General features: G+C 34.5%; 1 protein-coding gene across 7 annotated transcripts; it reads right to left on the bottom strand.

The window, feature by feature from the left end:
• Positions 1–1,128: 1,128 nt before the first annotated feature.
• Positions 1,129–25,850, bottom strand: LOC119067519 (V-type proton ATPase 116 kDa subunit a1). 7 transcript variants are annotated; one of them, XM_037170539.1, is made up of 11 exons: positions 25,729–25,838; positions 20,584–20,726; positions 20,339–20,515; positions 20,152–20,280; positions 5,720–5,817; positions 5,511–5,552; positions 3,588–3,714; positions 3,125–3,514; positions 2,074–3,063; positions 1,786–2,008; positions 1,129–1,713 (listed from the first exon to the last, which is right to left on the bottom strand). In XM_037170539.1, exons 2-11 carry the CDS (start codon positions 20,698–20,700, stop codon positions 1,430–1,432), a joined length of 2,577 nt encoding a protein of 858 aa, XP_037026434.1. In that variant the 5' UTR covers positions 20,701–20,726; positions 25,729–25,838; the 3' UTR covers positions 1,129–1,429. The 7 variants fall into 7 exon arrangements, with proteins under 7 accessions (XP_037026434.1, XP_037026435.1, XP_037026436.1 ...); XM_037170540.1 differs by lacking the exon at positions 25,729–25,838 and adding an exon at positions 23,869–24,007 and having other exon boundaries at positions 1,143–1,713; XM_037170541.1 differs by lacking the exons at positions 5,511–5,552; positions 5,720–5,817 and adding an exon at positions 9,773–9,906 and having other exon boundaries at positions 1,143–1,713; positions 25,729–25,850.
• Between the last annotated feature and the right edge of the window lie 1,315 nt (positions 25,851–27,165).

The following is a 27,165-nucleotide window of genomic DNA, read 5'->3' as shown; positions in this document are numbered from 1 at the left end:
AATCACTTTTTTGATCGAGCCTTAATCCTGTCCGCATTCGCATGTCGCTTGTTCATTTTCTCCATTAATTCGCTCGTATTTTCCCTCCATTCGTTCATATTTACCTTCATTTGCTCATAATTTCGTTCCAGTCATTCGTTTATGTTTCCCTTCATTCGCTCCAATGACGAATGCAGCCTGTTCCACCATTCACTCTTGTTGTTTCCCAATCGATTGGTAATAATTTATTGAATGATTTCAATCCAGTGTAATTTTGATGGCCACAAAAACATAATTAGAAGAACTACTAGAACGGTCTTAATCTCTCACTCATCTCTCTAAATGAGAATTTTCGACAGTTCTGGTTTTATGCTTACATTAGAGTGTTATTGTCTCTTCAATAGAACTTAAACTCGTGTGAAGTGCGAGTTCGAACAAAACAAATGTTTTTGAAAATCAGTTGAGCACTGCCCAAGTTATCGTGTTAACAAAGAGCAGAAAAATGTTACATTTAACGTTTTTATGTCGCATTTCCACACATTTTTAATAATCATAGTGATCGTGTTATTACGTATGATGTATTTTCTGTTGTAAGACCCATGACTTACAGTCAATGGGACAATTGAATAACTCGTCAGAAGCAACCCGTATCTTATACGAACTATCCTAACAATTGAATCTCGTCAGAAGCAACTTAAATAATCCTTGTACAAAGCTTGCGCTGGCCTAGCAATTGAATGACTGAACAGAAATAACTTAAATCTTCCTTTCACAAACTGTATTGAAAATTAGATGTTTCGACTGAAGCAACTTGAAACTCCCTTTTACACACTGTCATAATTGAGTGTTTCACTAGAAACAACTTAAATCTTCCATGCACAAACTGGCTTAAAAATGGATGTTTCGACTTTAGCAACTTTAATCTAACTTCACAATTCGGTTCTTTATCAACTCTTGCAACTTGAAAGGATTTTTCTCTGACGAATCTTTTATGTTTTGCTGAGTATTCGAATTCGCTTGGGTTTTACAATAACACATTTTAGGTAGACACAAATTCGATGATAACAGATTCCTCAACAGTGTGATAACAGGCCAACAGCAATGAATGTTTGATGATGAATGAAATGGAAAGATTTGACGAAAAAAAAGTTTTTTTTTTGTTATGTGCCAGGAGATAAATAGATTTATTTAAAACTACAATTTTTTCTACACTTGAAACATTAAATACGCTGAGTAAATACAATCAATGTCAATTGCGTTCGTTTGTGAAGCTACAACAACAACAATTTAATTAAACTACAAACAGGAAATTACTTTTTTTTTGATTAATTTTTATGTAAGAATTTTGTTGGTGGTGGTAGTTGTACGTAGATATAGTAAACCAAGTAAATTGTCTTAAAATCGTAATATCATGGTTCATGCCATTGAAAATGCTTCTAACACGGTCGATTTAGTCGCCGCCATCAACCGGTCCGGACGAACCTTGCTCCAAGATAATGTCAAACGAAAACGGTGTAAAGGCATAGCCGAGACCCGAATAGAATTTACTCTGGAACTCAACCCAATGCAAACGAAGTGTGTGCAAAAATGCGGACAATCCTTCCATCAATACCAAAATGCCAACGGTAAGTACACCCCAGAAGGCGAAAATAACCCACAAGGCGACACCACCCATCCAGCCGGATTGTTTCAATGCATTCTGTAGAACCATGTTCCATAGTACCTCAGCCAGTTCTGTTGTTCGTTTGGAATATTTAAAATGTCAAACTAACTCAAGAACAAATTCAGCGAGAAATGGGGACTTACGGGCATGAGCCAAGGAAAGAGCCCACAAACGCAGATAAGATGCAGTATGCGACACAGAGCCCAGCACGTATTCAATGGTGTGAATACCTTGATGAATGAAAATCTCAGACATTTCTTCTTCCTCACCATGCTCGCCGTGTCCACCATGTTCAGCTTGTGCTAGATTCTCTTGGTTCAATCCACCTTCGGCATCACCATTCTCTACTGGCATAATTGGTTGATGCTAAAAGAACGAAAAAGCAAAAGTTCATCAATCATCACCTCCTGTGTACCGCAAAGTCAATTTACCAATGCTGCCTTACGGCTCTTCATGATGTGAATAGGTTTGGCAAGAAGCATCCATGGTACACATGCTAATGCTAGCAGGACCAATACTTTTTGTATGAATGACTGTCCAGCGAACATCCATGGACTGCATACAGCACCTTCTATTTCATCCGGAGCTTTGAACAGCACCATGTTGATAAATGTGATTAGAATGGAAGGTGCACAAGATTCCGAGAATCGACCTTCGTTTGCCGCTGAATACCGAACCCATTTGATGAACATCAACAATGTCATGTAAAAGAACAGGAAGACAAGGAAAATAATTTGTGGAATGAATTGCGTCAGAACGGAAATCTTGTCGTTGAAGTAGCGATAGTTCATCAGACTCATCATAACGCCAAAGATCATGTGAATGACACCGAAAATTATGGAAATTTTCATTTTGTACGCATTCTGGAAAATGATTTTGTTCAGTGGCGCAACCTGCCAAACGGGATCCATGCCAAATGGATAGGGTGACTGTAGGAAATCAGCACCGCCCGGATCCAATTGCAACACATGATTTTCGGCAACGGTCGACGCATTGTAATTTATCTTCCATCTGGAGCCGAAAATATTCAGAGATTTCGAGAAGATGTCATTGTATATGAAGCCGGTGTACATGGAAAATGCTCCCATCAAGAAAATGATGTAACGACCACCGAAGAAAATGTTCCAAATTTCGTTATCCGACTTCTTGGCAGCCAATGGTTTCTCCTTCAGTATCATCCACAAGCCGAACGCAAACATAATGGCACCGTGTCCCAAGTCACCGAACATAACAGAGAACAAGAATGGGAACGTGATAATTGTGTATGGAGCTGGATTCATTTCACGATAGCTGGCTATGCCATACGAATCGATCAACACTTGAAACGCTTTGGTAAACTTGTTGGTTCGGTTATAAGTTGGTGGATTTTCGAACGTTTGCATTCGATTCAATATCGGCGGTACGGATGAACCAGACCGTTCCTACGTTGAAAAGAAATGGATGAGAAAGGGCATTACATTACCATTGTTTCGGCACACTAACCGTTCCTCGTCGCAACGCCAATTGAATTGTTTCAATATCTAATACTGGCACCCAGCACTCGGCGATCAAACATTTTTGCGTAACATCCAAATTGAACAAATTCAAAGTGTGATAAATAGCTTTGATCTTGCGCACCTTGACGAACCAATTTTTCAGATTTTTAGCCGCTGCAACTAAAACACGATGACGATGGTCTTGCGTTTGTCCGAGCACAGTATTCAAATCCTCGATACGGGTCATCACACCCATGGCCATTTCACGTCGATCGGATGGTGCCTCTGGGCATGGATACAAAGTTGCACGGAATCCCTCGCATATTTTCTTCACACGAGTCTTCAATTGATCACCTTGGAAGAAGATGATGAACACCGACTTGAATACCTTGTCTCCCTAAAATAACAGATCCAAAGGAAAAATGTTTAGATAAATTGGAGAAAAGGAAAAAAACTGGTTAAAAACTTACGTTTGATGGATCTTCCAACGGTGATTCGATCTGAGCTTGACGAAGGAATACGTTACCACGGCATGCACGCCACAGCATTCGTTCAAATGCTGGTAAACGTTCTCGCAAAATAACACCAGCAACGAAGCTAATGTTTGTTATAATAAAATGTTTAATTAGAAAAAGATCCGTTTTTTTTTGAATCAATAAAATCGGAAGGATGAGGCTTCATGAAAACATTGGCTATATACTAAAGGGATTCGATTATGGAATTGTAGTTAACGTGATGCACGTGAACATAACTCTATTATTTTCTTGAAACGTTCATAGGACTGACTGTCTTTATATTTGGATTTAAAAAAAAAAAAATGAAAACTTTCAAACTCATCAGTCGGTTTAGTTAACGTACACAGCTGATAAAAAACCAAAAACGTGCGATTCGTTACGCGAATCTAAAATTTTACATTTTATTGTGACAAATTTTCGAGATTGTAAAAGTTGATATTGACTTTCTACCAATCGCGAGACTATTAAAGTAAAATTGACACCGATGTTTCAACCCGACAAAGCTCTTTGATTGCTAAATTATGATTTTTTTTTTAAATATTCATTATCAATTCGGTTAATGTAACGAATTTCTTTTTGCCTGAATCAACGTATCAATACAGCGTATCCTCTCAATTAAAGAAAATTTGCTAAGCCAAAATAAAACAACGCTTTTTCCAACAATCTTCTAAGAGGCATGGAGACTTAGCGGAAATTGTAACCTACATTTGTGTGTTTCGTATATTTTACTTTCGATGATGTCTTTTCACCACGATCGTTTTTGAAAAATGTACGACTGCAACAACAACTACGAATGCTATAGCTTTCAATAAAAAATAGATTTGATTGAAGCAGTTTGCCCAGCTCTGAGAAAAGTTAACAGTTTACCGAAAGTTTCATGAACCGCTCGGTTTTCAAAACGATGATCAAACCGTCACAAACAAATCTATTTTTTATTGAAAGCTAACACACTTGTGGTCGATGTTATTATTGTAGTTAAAGGATTTTTTTTAAACGCCTAAATGTATGCCTTTCAGCGAAGCATCCATGCTACTTAAGAGGAATGGATGTTTTGTTGAAAAGCCTACATTATGGCGTTTTTTGGAACTGTAGTTTCTCTGAACTTTTTACAAAAATCCTTTTTGAAAAATGTAAGACGACAAAAAACCCCAAATACGTCAAAAATAGATTTGTTTGTGACAGTTTGGCCACCTCTGGGAAAATTTAGCAGTTTATGTTAACACATTTATGTTGTTATTGTTATTGTCTTACTATTTCCAAAACAATTTTATTAAAAATATATCAGCGAAAATACAATACGAAACGCCCAAATCTAGACTTTAATTTCAGCTAAGGACCAATGCTTAGCTCAAATTCTTTTGACTTAATAACGGGCAGCTGGTGGATATTTTCGAGTGAATATAATCCATTTTTAAGGACTGAGAACTTAGCCTAAGTTTAAATATATGTTTTAAAAATGCACATATAAATCGACAATGATTTTTTGTTTTGTATACCTCGATGGTATTCACAATGGTATGGACAAAAATAATAATAATCAAAAACGAATCTAGATTTGAAAAAATAAAAATATGAATTTACAAAACAAAGCAGGACTTTGGTTCTACACGCCGCAAGGAAAAACACTCAGGTTTAACAAATAAACAGGAGAATTGTAAATTGACAAGCGAAACAAATAAAGATACAAAATGTAATAATATAAACAGGTAAACAGGATAAGCTTTAAATGAAAATTCACAGAAAACATATGTTTGAAAAACCATGAAATTTTGCTAATAAAATGTCAACATTTAACACAAATATATTTGTACAAATCAATCAATTTTGATATTTAATAATTGATTAAAAATGTGTTAAAACAATGAAACTTTTACTGACCATGGCAGATAGTCTTCAGGTTCTTGTGTTTTTTCCAGAAAACTTTGAAAGTGAATTTTAAAAAGAAAGAAAGAAAATAAATATTTGATCATCAGTTCAATAAATAATTTTCTGCTTTGTAGTTGAATGCCAATCGTTTAATTGAAATTATTGCGTTGCGACCGTTTCTGACAAAAAAGGAAAACAAAAACACTAAATTAACTACCTACCCAAGCTGAACCGGTCCCATAGCATTTCCAGCCCTTATCGATTCATCGGATATTAAAGCTCTGGTCATTGACTCAGTAGCACCAAGTCCACCTTCTTGCTACAAATTTTTGCGCACGCACCAACAAAATAAAAATCAGGAAAATTGGAAATAAAATAGGAACAAAAAACAAAAATAAATAGTTTATCAATTGATTCGACAAAATCAATTTTTGATTCAAGAACTTACGTCTGAGACAGACACATTTTTTTGATTGACTGATTTTTCCAAATAAAATTGGATGAATTCAGATGTAAATTCTTGATTTAAACATTGAAACATAGGAAAATGTTATTAAAAGATTAAGAAAGAGAATAAACAAACACACACCACAAAAATAAATTAATGAAAATTGATGTAAGGAATGGGTGGAAAGGAATCATTGGAAAGGATGATTTTTGGTAGGTTGAAATGATAAACAATAAATTTCGATTTCGATTAGTTAATTAATTATATCTTTCTTAAATAGTCACATGCCAGTCGCGGAAGCAGTTTGAAAAGCTTCAAATATACTTGAAGACAGTGCTGAGAAAAACAACGTACGTCAATTTGCTACGAGCGTTTTTTGTATGAGTCGACCAGCTGCAAATCCGATGATGAAAATTAGTATCTAAATCTCATTGACTTCCACTGTATCTTGGCTTCATATCACTTCTTTTGAAAATTAAAGCTCGGAATAGGTTGACCACGGTCAAAAATCGTATTGTTGGTTCAGGTTTCTGGCAACTTGAAATTTTCATAAAAACTTTCAGGTAAACCTGTCAGGTTTCAGGTAGAATCCTTTAGCTTTGTGATATATATTACTTTACCTTTTTGCTTTTGCTCGCATGATTGTCGAAATCGAAATTTAATTTTTGTTTAAAGCAAACAGCAAAATAAAATCAAGCAAAGTAGAAAAATAACCGACAATATAATAAATCGACGATGGAAACTCTTTATTTTTTTTTTTTGACGAATAGTGAGTGAATGACTTTCAAAATGAAACTGATATAAAATGATTGCCGCCCATAAATAATTCATTGTCGGAAACATCAAATTTATACCAAGCAAACTTGTAACAACATTAATTTGATTAATTCATTTAGTAACAACGGCAATTAATGTGACTTAAAAAAAAGGATTCAAGACATACTGCTACAAGTGAATTTTACAATTGCCATACTAAAAGAGACAGTTGCGTTTCTTCTGAATTTCAACTCATCGATAGTTCACTGGATAAGTATGACATCTAATTTATATCAAACCCGAACAGTTGGATATTCCAACCAAACGTTTTCAGAAGTGAAAATCATTTAAAAGCAAACGATTTGTGGATGTGAAACAATAAAATCGGTAATGCAGTTATTTCATTCGATATCAGCGGCATATAGTACAGTTAGAGGCATTGAAATTTCAGCATGAATTTGCTTCAGCTGTTTTTCAGCCAATCCACACAAACAATCAAAACAGTTTATACGTCTTTATACAGTTCTACCACCACCACTGCATGTAGCAGCTTAAACCGTATTAAGAGTTTTATGTATAGTGCTTAAATGGATACTTTTGAGCACTAGTGCAAGTGACGTTTGGAAAAATGAAGATCCCACTACTTGTTGCTAACTTGTGCCTAAACTGGAATTTTGCGCATACGATGTGTTGTCAACCTCGGCATCGCCTCGGGTTGACAATTTTCACATCTATTACGCAAAATTTCCATTTAAGCACATGTTAGCAAAATAGCTATTGTGCCACCGAGAATTGAAATACGACTCTTTTCAACACTCATTTTAGTGTTGTAAAGTGACTTATTTCAGCGCCCGTTTGATGTGATATTACAACACTCAAAGCAGTGTTGATATGGAATTTGTATGAGTTGTTACAGCATTCGTTTGAGAAAATGCAAAGCAATGTGATTGATCAAATTTGAAGAGTGATTGTTTACAATGAAAATTATGATTTTTTGGGCATTTGTCTATTTCAATTCTCGGTTGGCACAAAGCATGATGTGTTACACGTATTGTAATGAGATTTTTTCAGCACACGACCCAATTTTCCTTACTCGCTCCGCTCGTAAGGAAAACTTGGGTCTAGTGCTGAAAAAATCAACATTACAATACTTGTAACACAACATACTATTGGTTGTATATGTGGATCAGCTGAACCAAATTAATGCTGAAATGCCTCTCACTGTACTGTTGCATAAATGACGTCTACATTTTTTAGTCTTTGACCAGTGGTCAATGACCACCCTGTCCATTCCGCAAAATTGCCTTCCACTTCTAAGTGCAGACGTTATTTATGAACAGTTCTAATATACTGCCAGTGAAAATGGTTTGTCTATATTGGCGCACTTTGCGTCGTTGCGTCAATATGACATTATTACCCCATATCCTTACTGTTTAATGATAAAATAATTTTGATTCATAAACTGACTTTGGACACTGTACAGGTTTGTAAAATACATATTTCCATTTGTAACAAAATTGAGTTGATTTCATGCAATGATTCGTTAATATGGAGTAATACGAAAGCAACTAAATTTATATATATTTTGTAGTAGGTATAATAGGAGGTGCTTAAAATATGTGCATTTTTAAGAGTTTTTTTTTAACAATTATCATTTCTTAAATTCATAATTTTGATAACCGCAGCACTTTACTAATCGGATTATCGGACGATAAATTTTATTAACATAAAACCGAGATATATGTACAATCGAGCACATTTTCATCATTAAGAAACACATCATCTAGTTATGTAATCAATTTTACTTTTAAGTTTTCAGTTAAAATTAAAAAAATGTGTGGGTCTGGGTCGTAAATGGTGGATTAAATTACAGTAACAATGTACGAAACGGAGTGCCGCATTCTTAATTTTAATCGGCTCAACCTGTTTGCACAATTTTTTTTTTGGTACTTCCTTCTAGAGCTGTGTGGGCAGCCCAAAAAATCGGCCGCCCACTCAGCTCACTTCCATCTTGATTATAGTACGCAATTGTTTCACAATTTAATACAGTCGGAGGTCGTTTTTCATCTGATCCACACAAACAATCAAAACTCTTTAATATATCTTAATACGGTTTTACCATTACCACGCGCGTACGTGAAGCAGCTTCAACCGTATTAAACAAGTATAAACACTTTTGATTGTATGTGTGGATCAGCTGAAAAGCATCTGAAATTTCAATGCCCTCGGACTGTATCGAAAAGCAGTAAATATTTTCCATGGATCATCACACAAACACAATACGAACCAAATTTTCAAGGGTGGGTTCTTAATGAACTTACAACAAAAATTTAATTATGTTTTAACATGCTGCGTACGTCGAATTTAGTCTTGCGAACACGTCTTTCGACGCCTTCAGCATGTAGATTTATTTATCTTTTACATAACTGGGGATAAAACTGGAAGATCTTTTTCGTTCGTGTGAATTATTCAATCAAATTCGCATGGACAATGGAGTTTTCAATTTCACCACCATAGTTACGTAACTGACTAATTTTTTAATTGACTTGGAGTCGCAAAAATGTTAAAAAGCAGAGCGCACGAATACAACTTTTTCAAAAAAAAAATCTTTTCCAACTAATTATCTTGCCTTAATTGATTTCTTAACGTTTGACCAACGTCTTCATCATGAGCAGCTAAAATTGTTTTCTGCAATTTTTATTTGGAGAAATTTCAATGCCAAAATTAAGATAAATAAAAATTTCATTTTCATTGCTTTGTTTCAATTATTTAAAAGAAAAAGAAAAGAAAAAAGCGAAAAATCTAAACAATATGGAACTAGTGCTGTTATTAGTCACATTTGTTTGTTGGTTAATTAAAAATGAGTTGCGATGCTCGGCTCGTATTTCGTTCAACTTTTAATTAAATTGACGGCCCTCTTTGTAATTTTTAGCAAAGTCGTGTTTTCACATACATTTTACCACATAAACCGATTGTTTCACTAAAATGGATTTCCTCATCCTTCAAAAGCATTTTTTGTACAAAAAAAAAAAGATTTTTAACCTTTAATTAGACTTATTTAGATAATTACCCAAGTTTGAGGTTTTGTGCTTGTGCATTAGCTCTCATTTCATCGCCAAGTAGTTGAACTTGCTCCTCTTCTTTGTGCGCATCCGCCATCTGATATGAATAGCGGACACTTGTTATTGAAAGTGTTGGCGCAGCCTGGTAACACAACCGAAAATTGTTTTCTTTCTGTTTTTATTTCCCTAAAAGGATATTTCATCCTTTGCTCTATCACTAACCTTGTTCTGTTTGATTTACTTTACTTTATCGTTTTTTTTTTATTATTTTCTTTTCTTTACTAGTTTTCTTTGAATGTTTAGTGTTTAGTGTTTATGTTGAAGTGGCTGGGTGTTTTGAGTACATGTGAAAACGTAAATAAATTCCCCTAATCCGATTTACGCGTGAAGCAAATAATTTTTTTTTCTTTGTTATTTAAAAAAAGAAGAGATTACTTACGCGTGTGAAGCAAACTTAAAATATTAAGCCAAGGTAGAAAATACAGCAAAGCAAGCAAAACAAAAATTTCAATAGATCATTGTCAGAATATCCTTGCCGTCAGATTATATATTGGACGGACTGATATATTTCTTGGATGATCTATTGTAATTTGTTGAATCGAAATAATATAACGTAAGATGCAACAATGACAAAATATAACGAGTTCTGGGGAGAAAATTTTAACGGCTGACTACTATTTGCTATTGCATTGCTAAACTACATCACTCAAAATAATAACTTGTCAACTCTATGGTTTCTACGTCTGAAAGAGATCAGGTAGACTTTTGGAGATGTTGTACGGTTGGAAGTAGTCATGCCATTTCATTCTCACGTAAATTTTTTGGAAAATTGTTCCTAGAAACATCTAAATGACAGAAGTACTAAAATCAATTTTGATAGTTTGCGCGATCAGCGTACAGTAATGTCCAGTGAAAATTGACTAGACTTGTCAAGATTCACTGGTTAAATTTAACGAAGAATTACTCCAATTGTTTTTCGTTAAGTGACATCTGTCAAAGTTCACTATCAATCTCTATCCTCTACCCATATCGCCTTGTTAAAACTGTCAAAAATAGGCTAGTAAATGTTGTACGTGCTCTGTGAACGTTAGGCACGACTACTGCTGTCAGACGAGCGATTTACACGCAGTTAACGTCAACCGATTGAGGCTACTCACAAATTAACGGAAACTTAAGTGGGGTAACGTTACGAGGACCGTATAATGAACAAAACTTCAAATAGAAATTGTCATAAAATACAATTTAGATACCATGTAATACTACAGAATTTCGGCAATTGCCTAATATTCAAAATATGCTAAGCAGAAACAATAAAATTGGTTCTAAGTTCCGCCCTTGTGCCTTTTTTCTTTAAGTTAGAAATCACGGTATCATCGCATGGTTTCGATAATTCGACTATCCCCAAAAAAAGTAACATTTTCGAATGAAATGTTTCGAATTACAGTTTCAATGGTTTTTAGTCGTGCAAAGTACGTGTGCAAACATTTTCTAAAGTACACAAATATGTGTACCGAAATTGTAAATTGGTTTTGTATTGTGTTCTGTGCTGTAATGTTGCCGACGGTACGATCAAACGGGTATTTCGAGGTCGTTATTATTGCTTAATTTAAATGGCAAATTCATAGAAAATAAATATTAACGGACAAAGAGAATGAAAGGTCTGGTCATGCATATGAGTCAACGAGTAAATTGTTAGAAACTTTAGGTCGATGTTATAAATCTACTGGAAGAGAATTGTTAATCTTTGATTCAATTCTTTTAATTTTATTTTCTTAGGCTCGATAGGTGTAGGGAAGAGAAACACATGCTTCCTGGTCTGGAGCTCCTATTCTGATGCTCACTATCTCCGTCTATTTTAAACATATAAATCGAGAAATTGAAAAGTGTAGATCATCACCCTGAGTCTGAGTACTTCATAAATCTAGCTGGATCAAGACCAAGAGCGTAAGTTAACACAAACAAAAATTAGATCGGAACTAACAACTTCAAATTTAACGTACATTAACCAAGTAAAAGATTTCATTTTCATAGAGTACTTTTTGGTGGAATGAAACGCACTCGTTTGCTCACTATTAACATGTGAGAGCGAAGAAACAGATATGGCCCATCACAACTGTTACTTCACCATCACAAATATCTATAGTTATTGTATCCATAGCGTTATAATTTAGTGCTTTGTTGTCGTGTCACTGATTTGCTCGCAAAAGAAAGCAGGAATTGAATGAGTTAATTAGGGTGGATCGATTTTACCATTATGAAAATCCACACCCGATTGTGCGAAAAGTAAAATTTTGTAAATTATTATGCGCCTCGGACAAAAGGGAATTTCTAGTCGAAATTACAAAAAATTCAGTCCAAAAATCCATTCACCGGCTGGCAATCAATGCTGCTACTGCATAAGCTCTTAATTTTTGAATCAGACTTTTTCCCTCTATTTTATATTTTACTGAATTTTGCGAGTAGACATGATGTGTGACATATTTGAATTTGAAAAGTAGACACATTCATGGTGGGTTTCATTGGATAGGTGAAGGGTAAGAAGTCAAGTAAACAGTTCAAGACTCGAGACATCACATCGAATTATTGAATTGTCAGTTGTGGGTTAGAAACTCAACCACAACACAAATAATCCGTTTCATCGGGTTGTTATCGGGATATTATATTCGATCGATAGAAAAATCCAACACTACCGATAAAAAATAATAAAATACCGATAGAAATGAGATACCTGTCGATGGCACCTCCACCATTTAAGGCGGTGGTTGTCTTGTGTTGTATCTTTTTAAAATACAGTACAGACAGCTCTCACTGCTTTTTCCTAGCAGCAGCATCCTCAAAGTTCAATGATACCCCGAAATTTCGTTCAAACGGCAGAGCGTACACAAAAGTAATCGGATTTGAAAAAATATTGATGCAGCCATTTGTGTACGACCCCTCAGACCTGTACGACCTCGACAAGCTACGAATGGAGTTTGATATGCATTTTCAAGTTTGTAAAATCGAACCACCCTAGTGTTAATAGTCCAAATATGAATCACCTACAATAATTTTGTTTTCATTTACAGATAGTTTACTGCCCGCGTAGAATACAAAGGGTGCAATCCCTGAGTCACAACGACAATTTGGAAGTATAGATACGTACACGTATTTTTCTTTTTATTTACTAGCAGTAGGTAAACAACATACCGTGTACCGTTCACCGATAACGTAGGTAAGTGGCACTATACCTTCTCGCTAGCAGATAAAATTGAAGATCGATTCACATCGAACAAATATATAGTCTGAATGAGGAATGTTTCATTGCAGAGCAAATTGGTAATATGTTAGGTCGTTTCACACATAACAATAAGGTTCATATTCAGTAATAACTAGTAATACGTATATAATAATATAAACTACCACACAAAACAAAAAAATGCACATACATTTATAGCACCATTTTCTATGATTTTTGTTTTACAATTTTTAGTGGAAAGTATTTACAACAGATAAATCAATGACTCACACAGACTATGTATACAAATTATTATTTTTTCTTTTTCTTTTTTGATTACTAGACTAGGATCTAATTCTACAAAAAAAAATTGTAAAATTGGCTCTTCATATCCATAACAACAATAATTGCGGGAAAAATATGTTGAGTGTTTTAAGGACCGATATTGACTTGTTGTCACACTAGTTTCCTTTTGCTAGTATCCTTTTTGTAAATATTTATGTGAGTGAGTCTGTTAAACAATTAAAGCAAAGCGCTCTACAATAGACATTGAATTATATCGACACAAAACTGTACAGATCTTAGTTAAACTAGAAATTCTTCACTTTGAATTCTTTTGAAAAAGTCTTTCATCGGATAGCCCAACAATAATGCTGATAGCAAAATCATTACAAGAGGATATTGTTTTCACTTGAGACCAGAGTGTGCAGTCGTGGAAGCATTTTCGAGAATTTTCTCAATAATTCACAAAAATCGTGAAAATTGACGAAAAATTCGCGAGAACGTTTTCACGATTACAGGCTCTGTCTTCCTGTTTTTGTGGAAATACAGTCGAAGAAATTTAGTTTTCGGGTTTTCCAAAGGTATTAATCCTATTTAACCCACACTTTATCCCACAACAATGGAATCCACAAATTTAAATTTAGTTAACACAACGGTCACAATGACGGCGCTGCAGTCACGATTTCAAAATGTGATATAGGGTGGCTAAACTAAATTTTGGTTTTAGCTACATTTTCTCTTGGTTTTTAATTATTACATCAGGCTTTTAAATTAAGAGTAAGGTAAGCGAGGGTATAGCTGACCGTGCAGGTGTACCTGACCAGCTACATTATTTATCTGTTTTGGAAAATAATAACAAATGAAAATACGCAAATTAACGTTATAATTAATCTTTAGAGCCTAAAGATTAATTTTTTCATGAAAATAATGCGACTATTATGTTTACTTATTTGATAAAACCATAAAATGAAACCATATCAGTACAAAGTTGCACAATTCTTAAGAAAATCGAAAGATCGGTGTGGTCTAATTTAAGGTTTTTATTGACAAAAGAATTATTAATGGACAAAGTTTTGGTGTTTTTAGGTAGTAAATAGTTCGACAATTAATATTATTAACATAAATGGCGTCTAAAAGTTAATATTTGATTAATTACATGGTGGTCAAAACATTGCATCAAAAATATGCCATGTTTGTGTAGTTGACCGCATCAAATTCCGTACATTTTTCTTCATGTGACAAATTCACCTTCCATGTGCATTGTTGTGTACAAAATGATGTGATTAAAATTCGTTGATATTTTGTGTTTTTATGAGTTTTTATCATTGAAATTGGTTAATATCAGTGAATTAAGAGTGAAAATGTGTCGAATAATGCGAAATTATTGCGAAAAATGTGAAAAATGTCTTAATTTTGTAGCGGTCAACTACTGCAACAAGACTGGTCAGGTATAACAACATCCGTTTTTTAGTGGTCAGCTACTGCATCAAAAACAGTGCTTCAGTAAAATCAGTTTTTTACAATAAAAATTAATTAATTGTCAATATTTCTGATATTCTACGGAATGGGAACAGATCAAATTAAATTCTGACGAAGGAAAAACTTAGCTTCATCGAAACCATCTTGAGATACTGATGACCAAAGTTGAAAAATTGCTTAGCCGGTCAGCTACTACCTCGCTTACCTTATCTTTATGCAATATAAACCGTTTGAGTTTGAAAAAAGATGTTTTGTATCAGTGAACGATATAGGAAAGCGTTCAGTACGTCTTAACAAACAAAAGAACGTAAAAAATATTTGTACATTTAGCCACCCTACGTCCGTCATCGCATCTATTGTCTTCAAAAACATATTGTGTGGTTGTCATGATATGTATCAGAAGTTTGTTTATTTATGTGTCTCATCTAAAATGCTCGCCAGCAAAATTTTGATCATTAAATTCAACGGCAAAATTGATCTAAGTGTTAAAATAATTGTGAATAATAGTGAAGTTCGCTGTAAAGTGCGGAGCACCATTAGAAAAAAAAACTTGTCGCTTAAAAATGATCAGAAAGTTGCTGGACGCAGTAGCTACATCTAATGCTTTGCAGGATCAAGAACCGTCCATTTAAAATCTTCACAATCATCATTTCAACTAAAGGGTTTTTTTCGCTAAAGCTCGTAGCCGTCATGAATCAAGATTCCCGTGAAGAATCGCCAAAGTAAAATCGCCAAAAATTAAAAATCGGCAAGGTGTGAAGAAACGCCGACAGAAACAAAGAATGATAAATTTGTCTTTGTTGCGTTTCTTCACACTTTGGCGATTCTTCGTGGTGATTAAACAAATCAACCACAAATGATGATGATTTTGTTCAATCCTTGGAAATTTATCCTTTTACGTAATTTATCTCAAAGGAGTTATTTGTTCGAAGCTAGTGAATCTATCCTTTTATAAAAGTTACGAAATGCTGCCTGGTTCGATTCTAAGGAAACTCTTATTTTATGTCAGGTAACGTAAAGGCATCTTGTTCAATCCTAAGGATACTTTCATACTTTAACGAAATAAAGGATCCCGAGGAAACCATCATTTTACGAAAGATAATGTAAAGACATTTCAAAAACGTATTTTTACACTTTGGCGTTTCTTCACACTCAGGCGATTTTTCTCTTCTTCACGCTCTGTCGATTTTTCTTGGCCAAAGAAAAATCGCCAAAGAGTAAAGAAACTTCAAGGATCATAGAGAATTGAAAATTTGTCTTTATGGCGTTTCTTCAGGTCTATTTTTTTCGCCAAAGTGTGAAGAAACTCCAAAATATGACAAATCATCAAAAAATACAATATTGTCGATTTGACTTTGGCGATACTTCACGGCTTCTGGATGGAAGGGAACTTCCCGAAGATTTTTTTTTCTTCAAAAAACGCAACTCTTAGCCCAACTTTTTATTTAGAAAAAGATTGTACGGGACAGTATGTTCTACGAAGTCAAAATATAATTACGGACAACAACTAAACCGTCTCGACTGCCCAGTAGTTATTTTCCGAAGTTCCTAATGAGTGCAAAAAGACTAATAATGTTTCTGAGGATTTTCATCTTAATATCTTCATGAAGTTACAAATTATCCACAGAAAATTTTATTACCCTAGAACGAGGTCGTTCAATACAATAAATTAAATAGAAAACAGATTTGGAAATTGTTCTTTTGTCTAAAATTTGATATTAAAATTCTTTGGAAATCGTAACAACAAGCATAACTGCATGAGCAGGCCTTTATAAATCAGGAACTTTGAAGTTCGTCATATTCATATTCTTATCTTATTCCTGACCAGATTCTGTTTTCATGATTTAGCTCAATCATGAGCTTCACTTATACAAAGAGTTGAATTTATTTACTATGCCAAATTGTAATTCGGCGAAAAAGAATGTTTCGAAGTTCCGAATCTGCGAGCGAACTTCCGTTTCATTTAAAAAAAGCCCTTTAGTTGAAATGATGATTGTGAAGATTTCAAATGGACGGCTCTTGGTGTTTCTCTAATTTTTATTCTTGATCCTGCAAAGCATTAGATGTAGCTACTGCGTCCAGCAACTTTTTGATCATTCTTAAGCGACAAGTTTTTTTTTCTAATGGTGCTCCGCACTTTACAGCGAACTGATGCAAATTCCTTTATGAGGAGAAAACAAAACCACAGTAACTTAACTATTATTCACAATCATTTTAACATTTAGATCAATTTTGCCGTTGAATTTAATGATCAAAATTTTGCTGGCGAGCATTTTAGATGAGACACATAAATAAACAAACTTCTGATACATATCATGACAACCACACAATATGTTTTTGAAGACAATAGATGCGATGACGGACGTAGGGTGGCTAAATGTACAAATATGTTGTACGTTCTTTTGTTTGTTGAGACGTACTGAACGCTTTCCTATATCGTTCACTGATACAAAACATCTTTTTTCAAACTCAAACGGTTTATATTGCATAAAGATACTCTTAATTTAAAAGCCTAATGTAATTACTAAAAACCAAGAGAAAATGTAGCTAAAACCGAGGGGTAACTCACTTCTAGATTAAATGGATTAAATGGATTAAATGGTATTAAATGGATTAAATGGATTAAATGGATTAAATGGATTAAATGGATTAAATGGATTAAATGGATTAAATGAATTAAATTATTTAAATGGATTTAATGGTTTAATGGATTTAATGGATTAAATGGAATAAAAATTGGATTAAATGGATTAAATAGGAAAAAAGTTCATTTTACCAAATACTGTAAAAGTCTTAAAAATTGTTGATTTTGATCGAACCACGTACTACAACTCATACTACAATGTTAAAAAGCGAAAAAATCCACTTTTAGGAGTTTTTGGTGTAAAGTGGATTAAATGGATTAAATAAATTTAATACCATTTTTCACAAAAAAAAATTTCCTATACCTCACGAGTACTTAAACGAGCTGGGGATCGTGCAAATCTATTTCTCGCAATTACTTTACAAATTTTTCAGGTCGGTAGCCTAATTATTTCGGTAAAACTAAAAAATTTGTTTTGGATTAAATGGATTAAATGGATTAAATGGAAGTGCGTCACCCCTCGGCTAAAACCAAAATTTAGTTTAGCCACCCTATATCACATTTTGAAATCGTGACTGCAGCGCCGTCATTGTGACCGTTGTGTTAACTAAATTTAAATTTGTGGATTCCATTGTTGTGGGATAAAGTGTGGGTTAAATAGGATTAATACCTTTGGAAAACCCGAAAACTAAATTTCTTCGACTGTAATCTTTAGAAAATTTTGATTACACTCACAGAGTTAAAAGAAGTCACATTTTGAGCGATTGCATTCCAATTGATGTTATTCATTCCACAAGCGTTGTGATACATTTGATTACGTATGGGTAACCATTGGTTACTAACCAATGGGTAATGCATGTGGGATAGATAACCTCGATTGGAATTGTGACTTTTTATTTTTCTTTGTCTGTAATTTCATTGAATCTCCATAAAGAATCGTAAGACTAGGTGACTTATTTCTGGCTAAGACATTTTTTAAGCGTCAAATAAGGAAAAATGCAGCAGACGACATAATTTGCATTTTTCTTCAATTTTCTCACGGTGTAAGGTCGATTTGAAGAATGTCTTCGCCAAGAAGAGGTCGCTACTGTAGCTACACATACCAACGCAAAAGAGAACTAATTCAAATTTTTCTGTTGTTATACTGTCAAACTTGACGGAAGAACAAAAGAAAAATTTGATTTAGGTCTCTTTTGCGTTGGTATGTGTAGCTGAGTAAATCTTACGAACTCTATTCTTAGTTTTTATTTTCAACAAATTTCCTCAAAAAGACTTTGTCCAACATTATTTAACGGTTGACCGTTTAAGCCCTAACAAGATGTTTCAAATTGACCGAAAGAATCACTAACTCTTAGAACTGAATGAATACAGATCGAAACTGATCCAGTTCAATCACAAAAAAATTAAAAGTTTCGCCCTTATTAGAGGAAAGGGCAATCAAGTTTTAGTCAAATTTGCTTTAGCTGATTGTCAACAAAAAATAGAGCCTGTAATCGTGACAACGTTTTCGCGACTTTTGACGAATTTTCTTGAATTTGCACGAATGTTGTCGAATTTTCACAAATTTTGTCGATTTTTTGCGATTTTTTGTGATTTTTGAAAATCGGGAAAATTCGTGAAATCTCGTGAAAATTCGCAAGAATTTCACAAAATTCGTGAAAATTTGACTGAGCTCGTGAAAATTCGACAAACGTTATAGGCTCTGTATTGTTCTGGTGAATAACTGAGTTTTGTAAACGTTTTATCGCATCTGATTTACCAGGCAATAAACTCATGATGGAAGCCATATAATAAATACTTGAAATTAAATTGCTATTAAAACTCTACCAAATAATTAATAAAGCGAAAATTGCGCGAACTTTCGGTAAAGAACTCTTCTCGATATCAATTTTGATTCAATGGTAACTACATTTGAAACATCTTATCCCGACGAAAAGCAAAAGTAATTTCTAGCGAATTAACCTAACATTTATTATGTAACCCAATTCGAAAAGAAAATGATTTAGAATATGTTAGTAAAATGATGAACTGCGTCGATGTGATTGAAAACATTTCTTCATCCCATTTTTCTTTAAAATATATTTTCAGTTGTGTTTGCCAAGACGAATGCAATTTGTTTCACTTAATTTATACAACACAAAGAAACAAAATGGTTCAAGCAAATGGTAATAACAATCCAACAATATCATCATTCCAAACGATGCGAACCATTAAATTGGAATTTAAAGGGAATAAAAATGGAATCCAAAAAATATGAATCGTGATTAATGGATTGAAATGTACCCGAATGGTGTAATGGATGAATTTGTCGTTTATGTTTACCATTTCCTTGATTTTGTTAAATAAATAAAAAATTTAAAAAAATAAAATAAAATATCCAAACATGCACCCAAACAGTTGAATGATTTCGTTGAGAAATATGGGAGTGTTGAATGGGAGACCATCGAAATGACAAAATAAAATCCGATGAAATTCAACTCATATCGTTGATTTAAAAAAAAATGTTAGTGAGACAACAAAAATGATAAACAATTAAAAAAGTTTGTTCGCATGTATCCCTTACGCACACAAACTTACGTTTAGTAAAAAAATTAAAAAAAATTTGCGGCAGAAATCAAAATCAAAAGAGAACATTTTTTTGGATTGTTGAACTCGTTTGGAGTACAATTATATTAATGATTGATTAATTGGATGATATGAGTATATAATAGATTTACAAAGAAATCAAGTGTTAAGTAAAGAAAATCATTCAATAATTTCATAAAAAACAAATTAACCAAAAGAAGAAATTAAAGTCAACAGTACGAAACAACAACAGACTATCTTACCTCATCGAAAAAGACCTGCGTCTTTCGCAGAATATGTTTCAATTCCGTCAATTCCAAGAAATTCCGTTTCAATGCCTCGGCATTCTGATTCACTTCACGCAATTCATTTTCCAATTTCTCGAATGTTGCCTAAATTTCAAATCCCGAATGAACCTCCGTCACATCTAAACATTGACAGTCTATTTACCTCAAGGTCGATCATTTCTCTCGGCTGGGGCGCTTCGGGACTATCACCCGTGTCCAACATCGGAATGCCGTCTTTCTTTATTTCCTTTTCCAAGTAGCGCAGTTTTCGCTCCATTTCATCGCAACGTCGTACTTCATTGACGAATTTCCGTTGAAAAGCATTCACGTCGGGATTTAGCTGTAAGTTTTTGATTGGAGGATCGATAAATTGATTAACCCGGATTTTCAACGAAAACCAAAACTTACATCACGAAATTGGACCAGTCCCAATTCGCCCAGTTCCGATACACATGCATAGGCTGCTTCACTCTGCAGAAAGAGCTGACACAAGGTCATCTGCTCACTTCGAAATAAAGAACCCATGTTCTCGGTCGCTGTTTAGCTATTCCCTGAAAAATCATTTTTACATTTTAGAACGTTGGCTACTTATTTGGTGTAAATTGATTAGAATTATAAATTCAAAATTTAAGCTCTGACTGTGACCTTATACATGAACAGTTTGACACTAACAGCCTGTCAAAACATATTCAATGTGTGACAAGTACCCTAAGGCCAGTTATATAACTAACTGATCTTCGGAACTCTCGCTCTGCTCTATAGCTTGTTATGATGCCTTGTGTTGCACTCGTATTGCCCGTTGTCACCTCCAAGCTGGTGAAGGAATGTAAGGAATACCTGAACCTTCTTGGTCTGAGCAATCGGATCAATTTGGTCTGGGTACCAGGACATTCCGGCGTGGAGGGAAATGAGGAAGCAGATAAGCTGGCCAAAGAAGGCTCGGACCGTACCTTCCGATTCCCCAGTCAGAGTGTAAAAGAGCACTGGAAGACTGGGTTAAGCGTAAACACGCAGAACGCTGGGAAGCGTATAATGGAGGCGTTCACACGAAATGCTTCTTCCCTAAGCCTAACAAAAAATGGGCCAAAGATTTGCTCAAAATGGACCGAAATCGCATTAGAAGAGTAGTAGGAGCGATTACGGGACATTGCGGGCTGAATCGGCACATGAATAAGTTGAGGCTTTCGGACACTCCGAGATGTTCCTGCGATCTAGAAGAAGAAACGGGTGCACACTTGATATGTGACTGCCCCAAATTTCTTTAACTAAGACGCAGGATGCTCGGAGACTACGAGGTGGTTCCTTCGGAAATTGCTGCAATAGGACCTGACATCTTAGACAGGTTCCTATCGGCAAGAGGAAGGCTACCATGATTTACATGATGACCGGGAATGGAAACAAAGGATCAACAAATCTGTGTTTCGAGATCTTAAATGATCGTCCCAAACTGATAAATCTAATATGATGCCTTGAGGGGAATCTATAGCGAAGTGAAGTAGACCTAATTCAAATTTTTCTTTTGTTCTTCTGTTAAGTTTGACAATATAACAAAAGACCAATTGGAATTAGGTCTCCTTTGCGTCGCTGAGTGCAACTACCTTAAAAGTCTGTCTATAAAACACAATGAATTTATAAATATATCGAAAAAGTTCTTCAACAACTCGTTTAACAGAGTTATGCTCGAGTGGTGCTGATTGGCACCCAAAAATTACAAGGGGACCAAGTCATGAAAAAAGACGACAGAGCCGTCATGCCATCTATCGAGTGTAAGTCTATGACTCGTTAAGTTGATATTAATTGATTCAGTGTTTCAACTGCGATTCTGCGGTAAGACAATGTTTAGTCACTTGACTGAAATGTTTCAGTATCCTACGATTTTCAAAACATATTCATGACAGCATGACTCTTCACTAACAGGTTTATCGGCGGTCACCGGACCATCAAAAAATTATGTAAACCATGTCAGGTGGAAGTGCTTCACTTAAGAATATACGAACTATGTTTTTTTGACTTTTATCAGTCATTTTACGTAAGCTAAATCAAAGCCATTACACGCGCTGACTGTTATCTCAATAATGAAAATCTAATTGGATTGACTGATTGAATAGAAAGTTGGTGGTTGATTTCGTTTCAGCTATGGAAGCGCAGTAAATACCGGTTGTCGAAAAAGTAGAAGTTATTTCGATTGAATTTATAGGGAAGATTTGATCGTTTTTTTTTCGAAGAATCTCAAATTAATCCGTGAATGCAACTGAATTAAACCAGAAAATCGCTCATATATGAACAACGTTAAATCATGTTACGTTGTAGAAGTCGTGCTATGCTTTGATATGATTTATAAAATTACTTAATTTACTGTTATTATGCAAAAACTGTCATTCTTATTCAATCAGCGGGATGTCCGTAAACAAGAAATTTATATATGAATGAAACGAATACATTTCCAACCATCGACACTCGTGCTCTTGATGTCCGACTGTAGCACAAAATGCTGCTTTAGACCGGGCGAAACAATAATTTGTATTTCACTTCCGGTATTTACCGAATCAATTAAATGTTAGCCATTAATTGTTCGACTCTACATTGTTGATTTTAAAATATTTATTCAGATTTCGAAACAGACAGATTCACCACATATTTACAAAAGCATTATTTTACTGCAACAATTTCGAATGCAACAACGTCTGCTGTTTGTTTTTCGTTTTTTTTAAATAATTAATGTTTCGTTCAAACGTTAAATTGAAACTACCTGTTGATAGCAGGTGAACAAAACATTCAAACGATCACAAATAGATACACAAACAATTAGTAGCAAAGGCAAAGAGAGATTACAATGTGGTTACGACTCGTACGACACTGAGTATAATCGTAGGAGTATATTTCCAGGGTGTTTTAAATTTCTACAAGTTCTGAACGAACAGTTTAAGACACCTCTGAGTTGGTCACAAAGCCTATATCGCCAGTTTTGAAAATATCGTGATGATCAGGATAAAATAAGACATTAAACGATATTAGTCTTACTGCCTGTGTATCTACCGTTGCCAACATTGAATATATAGCCGCAGATGGATTGGAATTCAATAAATTTATCGTTTGTATGAAACTCAGTCAGTGCCAGTCAGTATGCTACAGATCGGCTAAGTGGGATTAGGACATACCGGTCATGCGACATAATGGTGTCTACTAAATTAATTTCAGATTTTAAGATGGACATCTGTATAAAAAGTTCGAAATCCGCGTTCGAGTCTTTCATTATAGTCAATAGACCATTGAACACCTCCACTCGTTATAAGCGTTATGTGTTTATACTGTCAAAGAACTTTCGAATTATTCTAAAAGATAAGACCGTATCCGCCATCTATTACAACCTTGTTCAGCATTTTATTTTTATTTTTAAATTAAAAATCGAAATCAAATTATATTTTTCAAATAGAAAACAAAGTGGAGATGTGACCGGCATCATTCTATTGCAAGAAGATTACAAAACACAAAATATAAATGGGCGGACATCGCACAATATGCTTAGCAATCAATCACTTTAACCAGCTCCACGAAACATAAAAAATCACCAATTATGTACAACAGTGTTACAGAGATGAAACTTCGAACACCACTTCCGTATTACAGGAAAAATAAACTCAACGATACGGTGGAAAATTGCACAAATGAGTACAATACTGTAAAAATACGTACCAGGGTCTGTACGAATCGAAGACACCGAACAGACTGAATGGAAGAACAGACCTTACTGGTTAACGCAAATTTCGCTGTTTATTCGAGAATGATAAGTACTTAAGAAAATAGGAGTACAGCGCAAGGCGTTCACATATATATGTATCAACCTCGGTATCAACATACATTGGTTCACAAAAATCGCTATAATCGAATTTCTTCACGGTATGGAATGTGTAATGGTATGGTGTGGTAAAATTAGTATTTATACGAGGTCACATTTAAAAGGGATTACGTTCCCGAAACAAAGTTTAGATAAAGGGGATTTGCAAGGGAATTAAACGAATCAATCGATAAGCGACGTTATCGTCTAGCAACCATTCTTTCCAAATAATTTTTTTTAATCTGTGCGGGAATGCAAAGACAATTTCAAAAATAAAATAATAATTTCTCGTGACATAGACTCGCGGTAACAATTATGAAACCATAATTACCAGTGTTGTTGTGTAATCGTTTACAACACCCTCATTTCCTGTCCGGTTGGCTACAAATCGAAAAGATGATGGAAAAATATTTGTGCGGCGAGCGCTGAATTTTCCGTTGTTGCGATCAAAGGCGGTCTTTTATAATCGTGTCATATCATCTGATATTCCACAATTACTGATGTCTATCGCCCTTATCATTGCCGTGGGAAAGTTTTTTCTGTTTTTATTAAAGCAAGTATGACAATTGAGTCAAGTCATGTTCAATAACGAAACTAACTGGAAAATTATGTGGCACACGTTTCTCAGCAATTCGATGAACATATAAAGTCTATAACGTGCCATTACCACATTTACCACATCATTGTCGGTATTGTTTTGTTACTACACGGTACATGGTCAACCTGAAGCCGGAGTCAGAAGCAATGCTAAAATAATCGTTTTTCATTTCAAGACTAAAGTGTAATTTGAGCATAGCGATAAAATATCGATTACTGTCAGACCCAATGTATGGTAAATGTGTCTTCTGGTAACAAGCACTAGGAATTGACTCACTCTGAATAATATTCAGAAAATAAATTTCCCATAGCTAATGGCAACGAAGCGATTTATTTATTCAATACGACAAATTTGACTGAAATTCGATCATAAAATAAACACAAGAAATTATCTGCGACTTGACTGTGAATATTTGAGTAAATAAAACTGAAAATTTAAATATTATTCTTTGACAGTCTCTGGAAACGAGACAAACATCCGTACTGAACGTTTCGTCTTATCCTCCTAAACATTTCAACTTAAATGTTTCAAGTAATGTCTTAAAAACAATCGCAATTTCGCATTAATTGTCTGTTTGTCCCATTGAGTCCTCAACACGTCGATTAATTATTCTTAAGAAAAATCGATTGAATTTAGTGGAACCCATTGACGTTAAAAATCCAGTTCAAACCCCATTCATTTCTGTTATACGCTGATATCAAGGCTAGTCTACATTGCTTATCAAATTATTTATTTTGAAAATTCATTAAAATAAATGTTAGTCACTCCGCTACATGTTCCTTTGTGAATCATTAATATACATTTCCTGGTAACCATATTTCATATAAATCAATTGCCCGTTAATTTGGGACGTTTCTATGTTTTCAGTAAACTTTCATTGCTGGAAAAATTATCGAAAAAAACAGTTGTCCCGATTGTTCCGAGACTCACTCTAAACTTCGAAATCCCTTGAAAAATCAATTCATTTCGCGAACACAGAATGCGTCAAAAAATGGGAATTTTCCAAAACTGATTCACAGAATGCAATTGAACAACGACGAAAATTTAATTTATTTTCTTTTTCGATATTGGCAAATTAAATCAAAATTTCAAATTAATTAATTAAACATGGGAAACTCACTTTTTCAGCAAATATTTGTAATTTCACACACAGTTTCAAATAAAAGTAATTTGTCTTTGATGACGTACCAAAATGGCTTTAATGGGTTGAAAAAAAAAATCGAAAATGTTATACTTTGACGTTTCCCAGTGACAATAATAGATCAAAGACGATACAAAGAGCGGATATTTCGAAAAGTGTTTCAAGAAGTACATGTGAGGTTCTAAAAGTTGCAACATTTTCATCTTCAGTCAAAGCAAAGTTTTCATGACTTCTCCATCAGGCATAATTTCCATAGCAACACGAATGAGACCTTAATTCATAGCTTTGTTTTGCTACAACTGCCAAACTTGTCAGGAGAACAAAAAAGAAACTTTTTAATTAGGTCCTTACCATAAAAATTGTCGTAAAATACCATCGATTTTAGGCAATTGCCGAAGACAATTAAAAGTTATCGTTGTTGCCGAAAACTATAACAATTAGAAAATTAAAAAACGAGTCGATGTTGTTGAACGACATTCAACACGGCTGCTGATACGAAAATCAAAAATGTTCTAAGCAGCCACAATAAAAATTGTTCTAATTACACCCCTGTTAACTTTGTACAGTCATTCTCCACTAAAAATGCATTACCGGATTTATGCGATCGCCGTTGACTGGACATCATTCCTGTGATTGTTAACCACTGTGAAAGGGATTATATAAAGAATAGTATGTTACATACCGCTTCGCTTCGCGTCGCTCCATCCCTGGACGTTTTCACCACCTGGGTCTAAAACACACCTTTTTGATCCGTGGTTTGTATACTATTTTTCTTCCTGGAGTACCAAAGTCACATTCCGAACAAAACATAACAACATACCGGTGCAAAAGCATTCCATATTAATGCCGAAAGTAATCCGTATGAATGCCTAAAGAAGTCCGTTCCGTGTGCATGTATTCTCACAAATGTCGAAAAATAAGCAATCTGTAGGAATGCCGAAAGCAGTCCGTATGAATGCTGAAAGCAATCCTTATGAATTCATTGTCACAAAACACTAAAAACACTACATTCGCGTACATACAACAACTTGACACATTTGGGAAAGAATAAAGATAGGATCGAAAATGACATAAGCGGGAATGAAAATTGAGAGAAAATAGTAGGGGAGAATGTTGCTCTTTCGGTACTAAATTTGGTGAGTGAATGTGACGGTTTTGGTATACAGGAAGAAAAATGATATTTTTGTCGAAAGTTCTAGCAGAAATACCTTTTGTTTAGTTGTATCTTGTTGTTTCTGAAATTTGAAGTAAAAATCATTTTTTCATAAAATCTTATTGGATGCAGACGATGTGTATTTTGATTCTATATTTCATGACGAGTAACAGTAGCATCACGCAATATTGTTTTTTAATCAGAATAATGATCATAAAAAAATGGTAAATGATTCGATTTACACAAAAAGCAGTAATTTGCTT

This window comes from Bradysia coprophila (genome assembly GCF_014529535.1).
Source record: "Bradysia coprophila strain Holo2 chromosome X unlocalized genomic scaffold, BU_Bcop_v1 contig_12, whole genome shotgun sequence".
Lineage (NCBI taxonomy): Eukaryota > Metazoa > Arthropoda > Insecta > Diptera > Sciaridae > Bradysia > Bradysia coprophila.
This window is presented reverse-complemented; position numbering and strand designations above follow the sequence as displayed.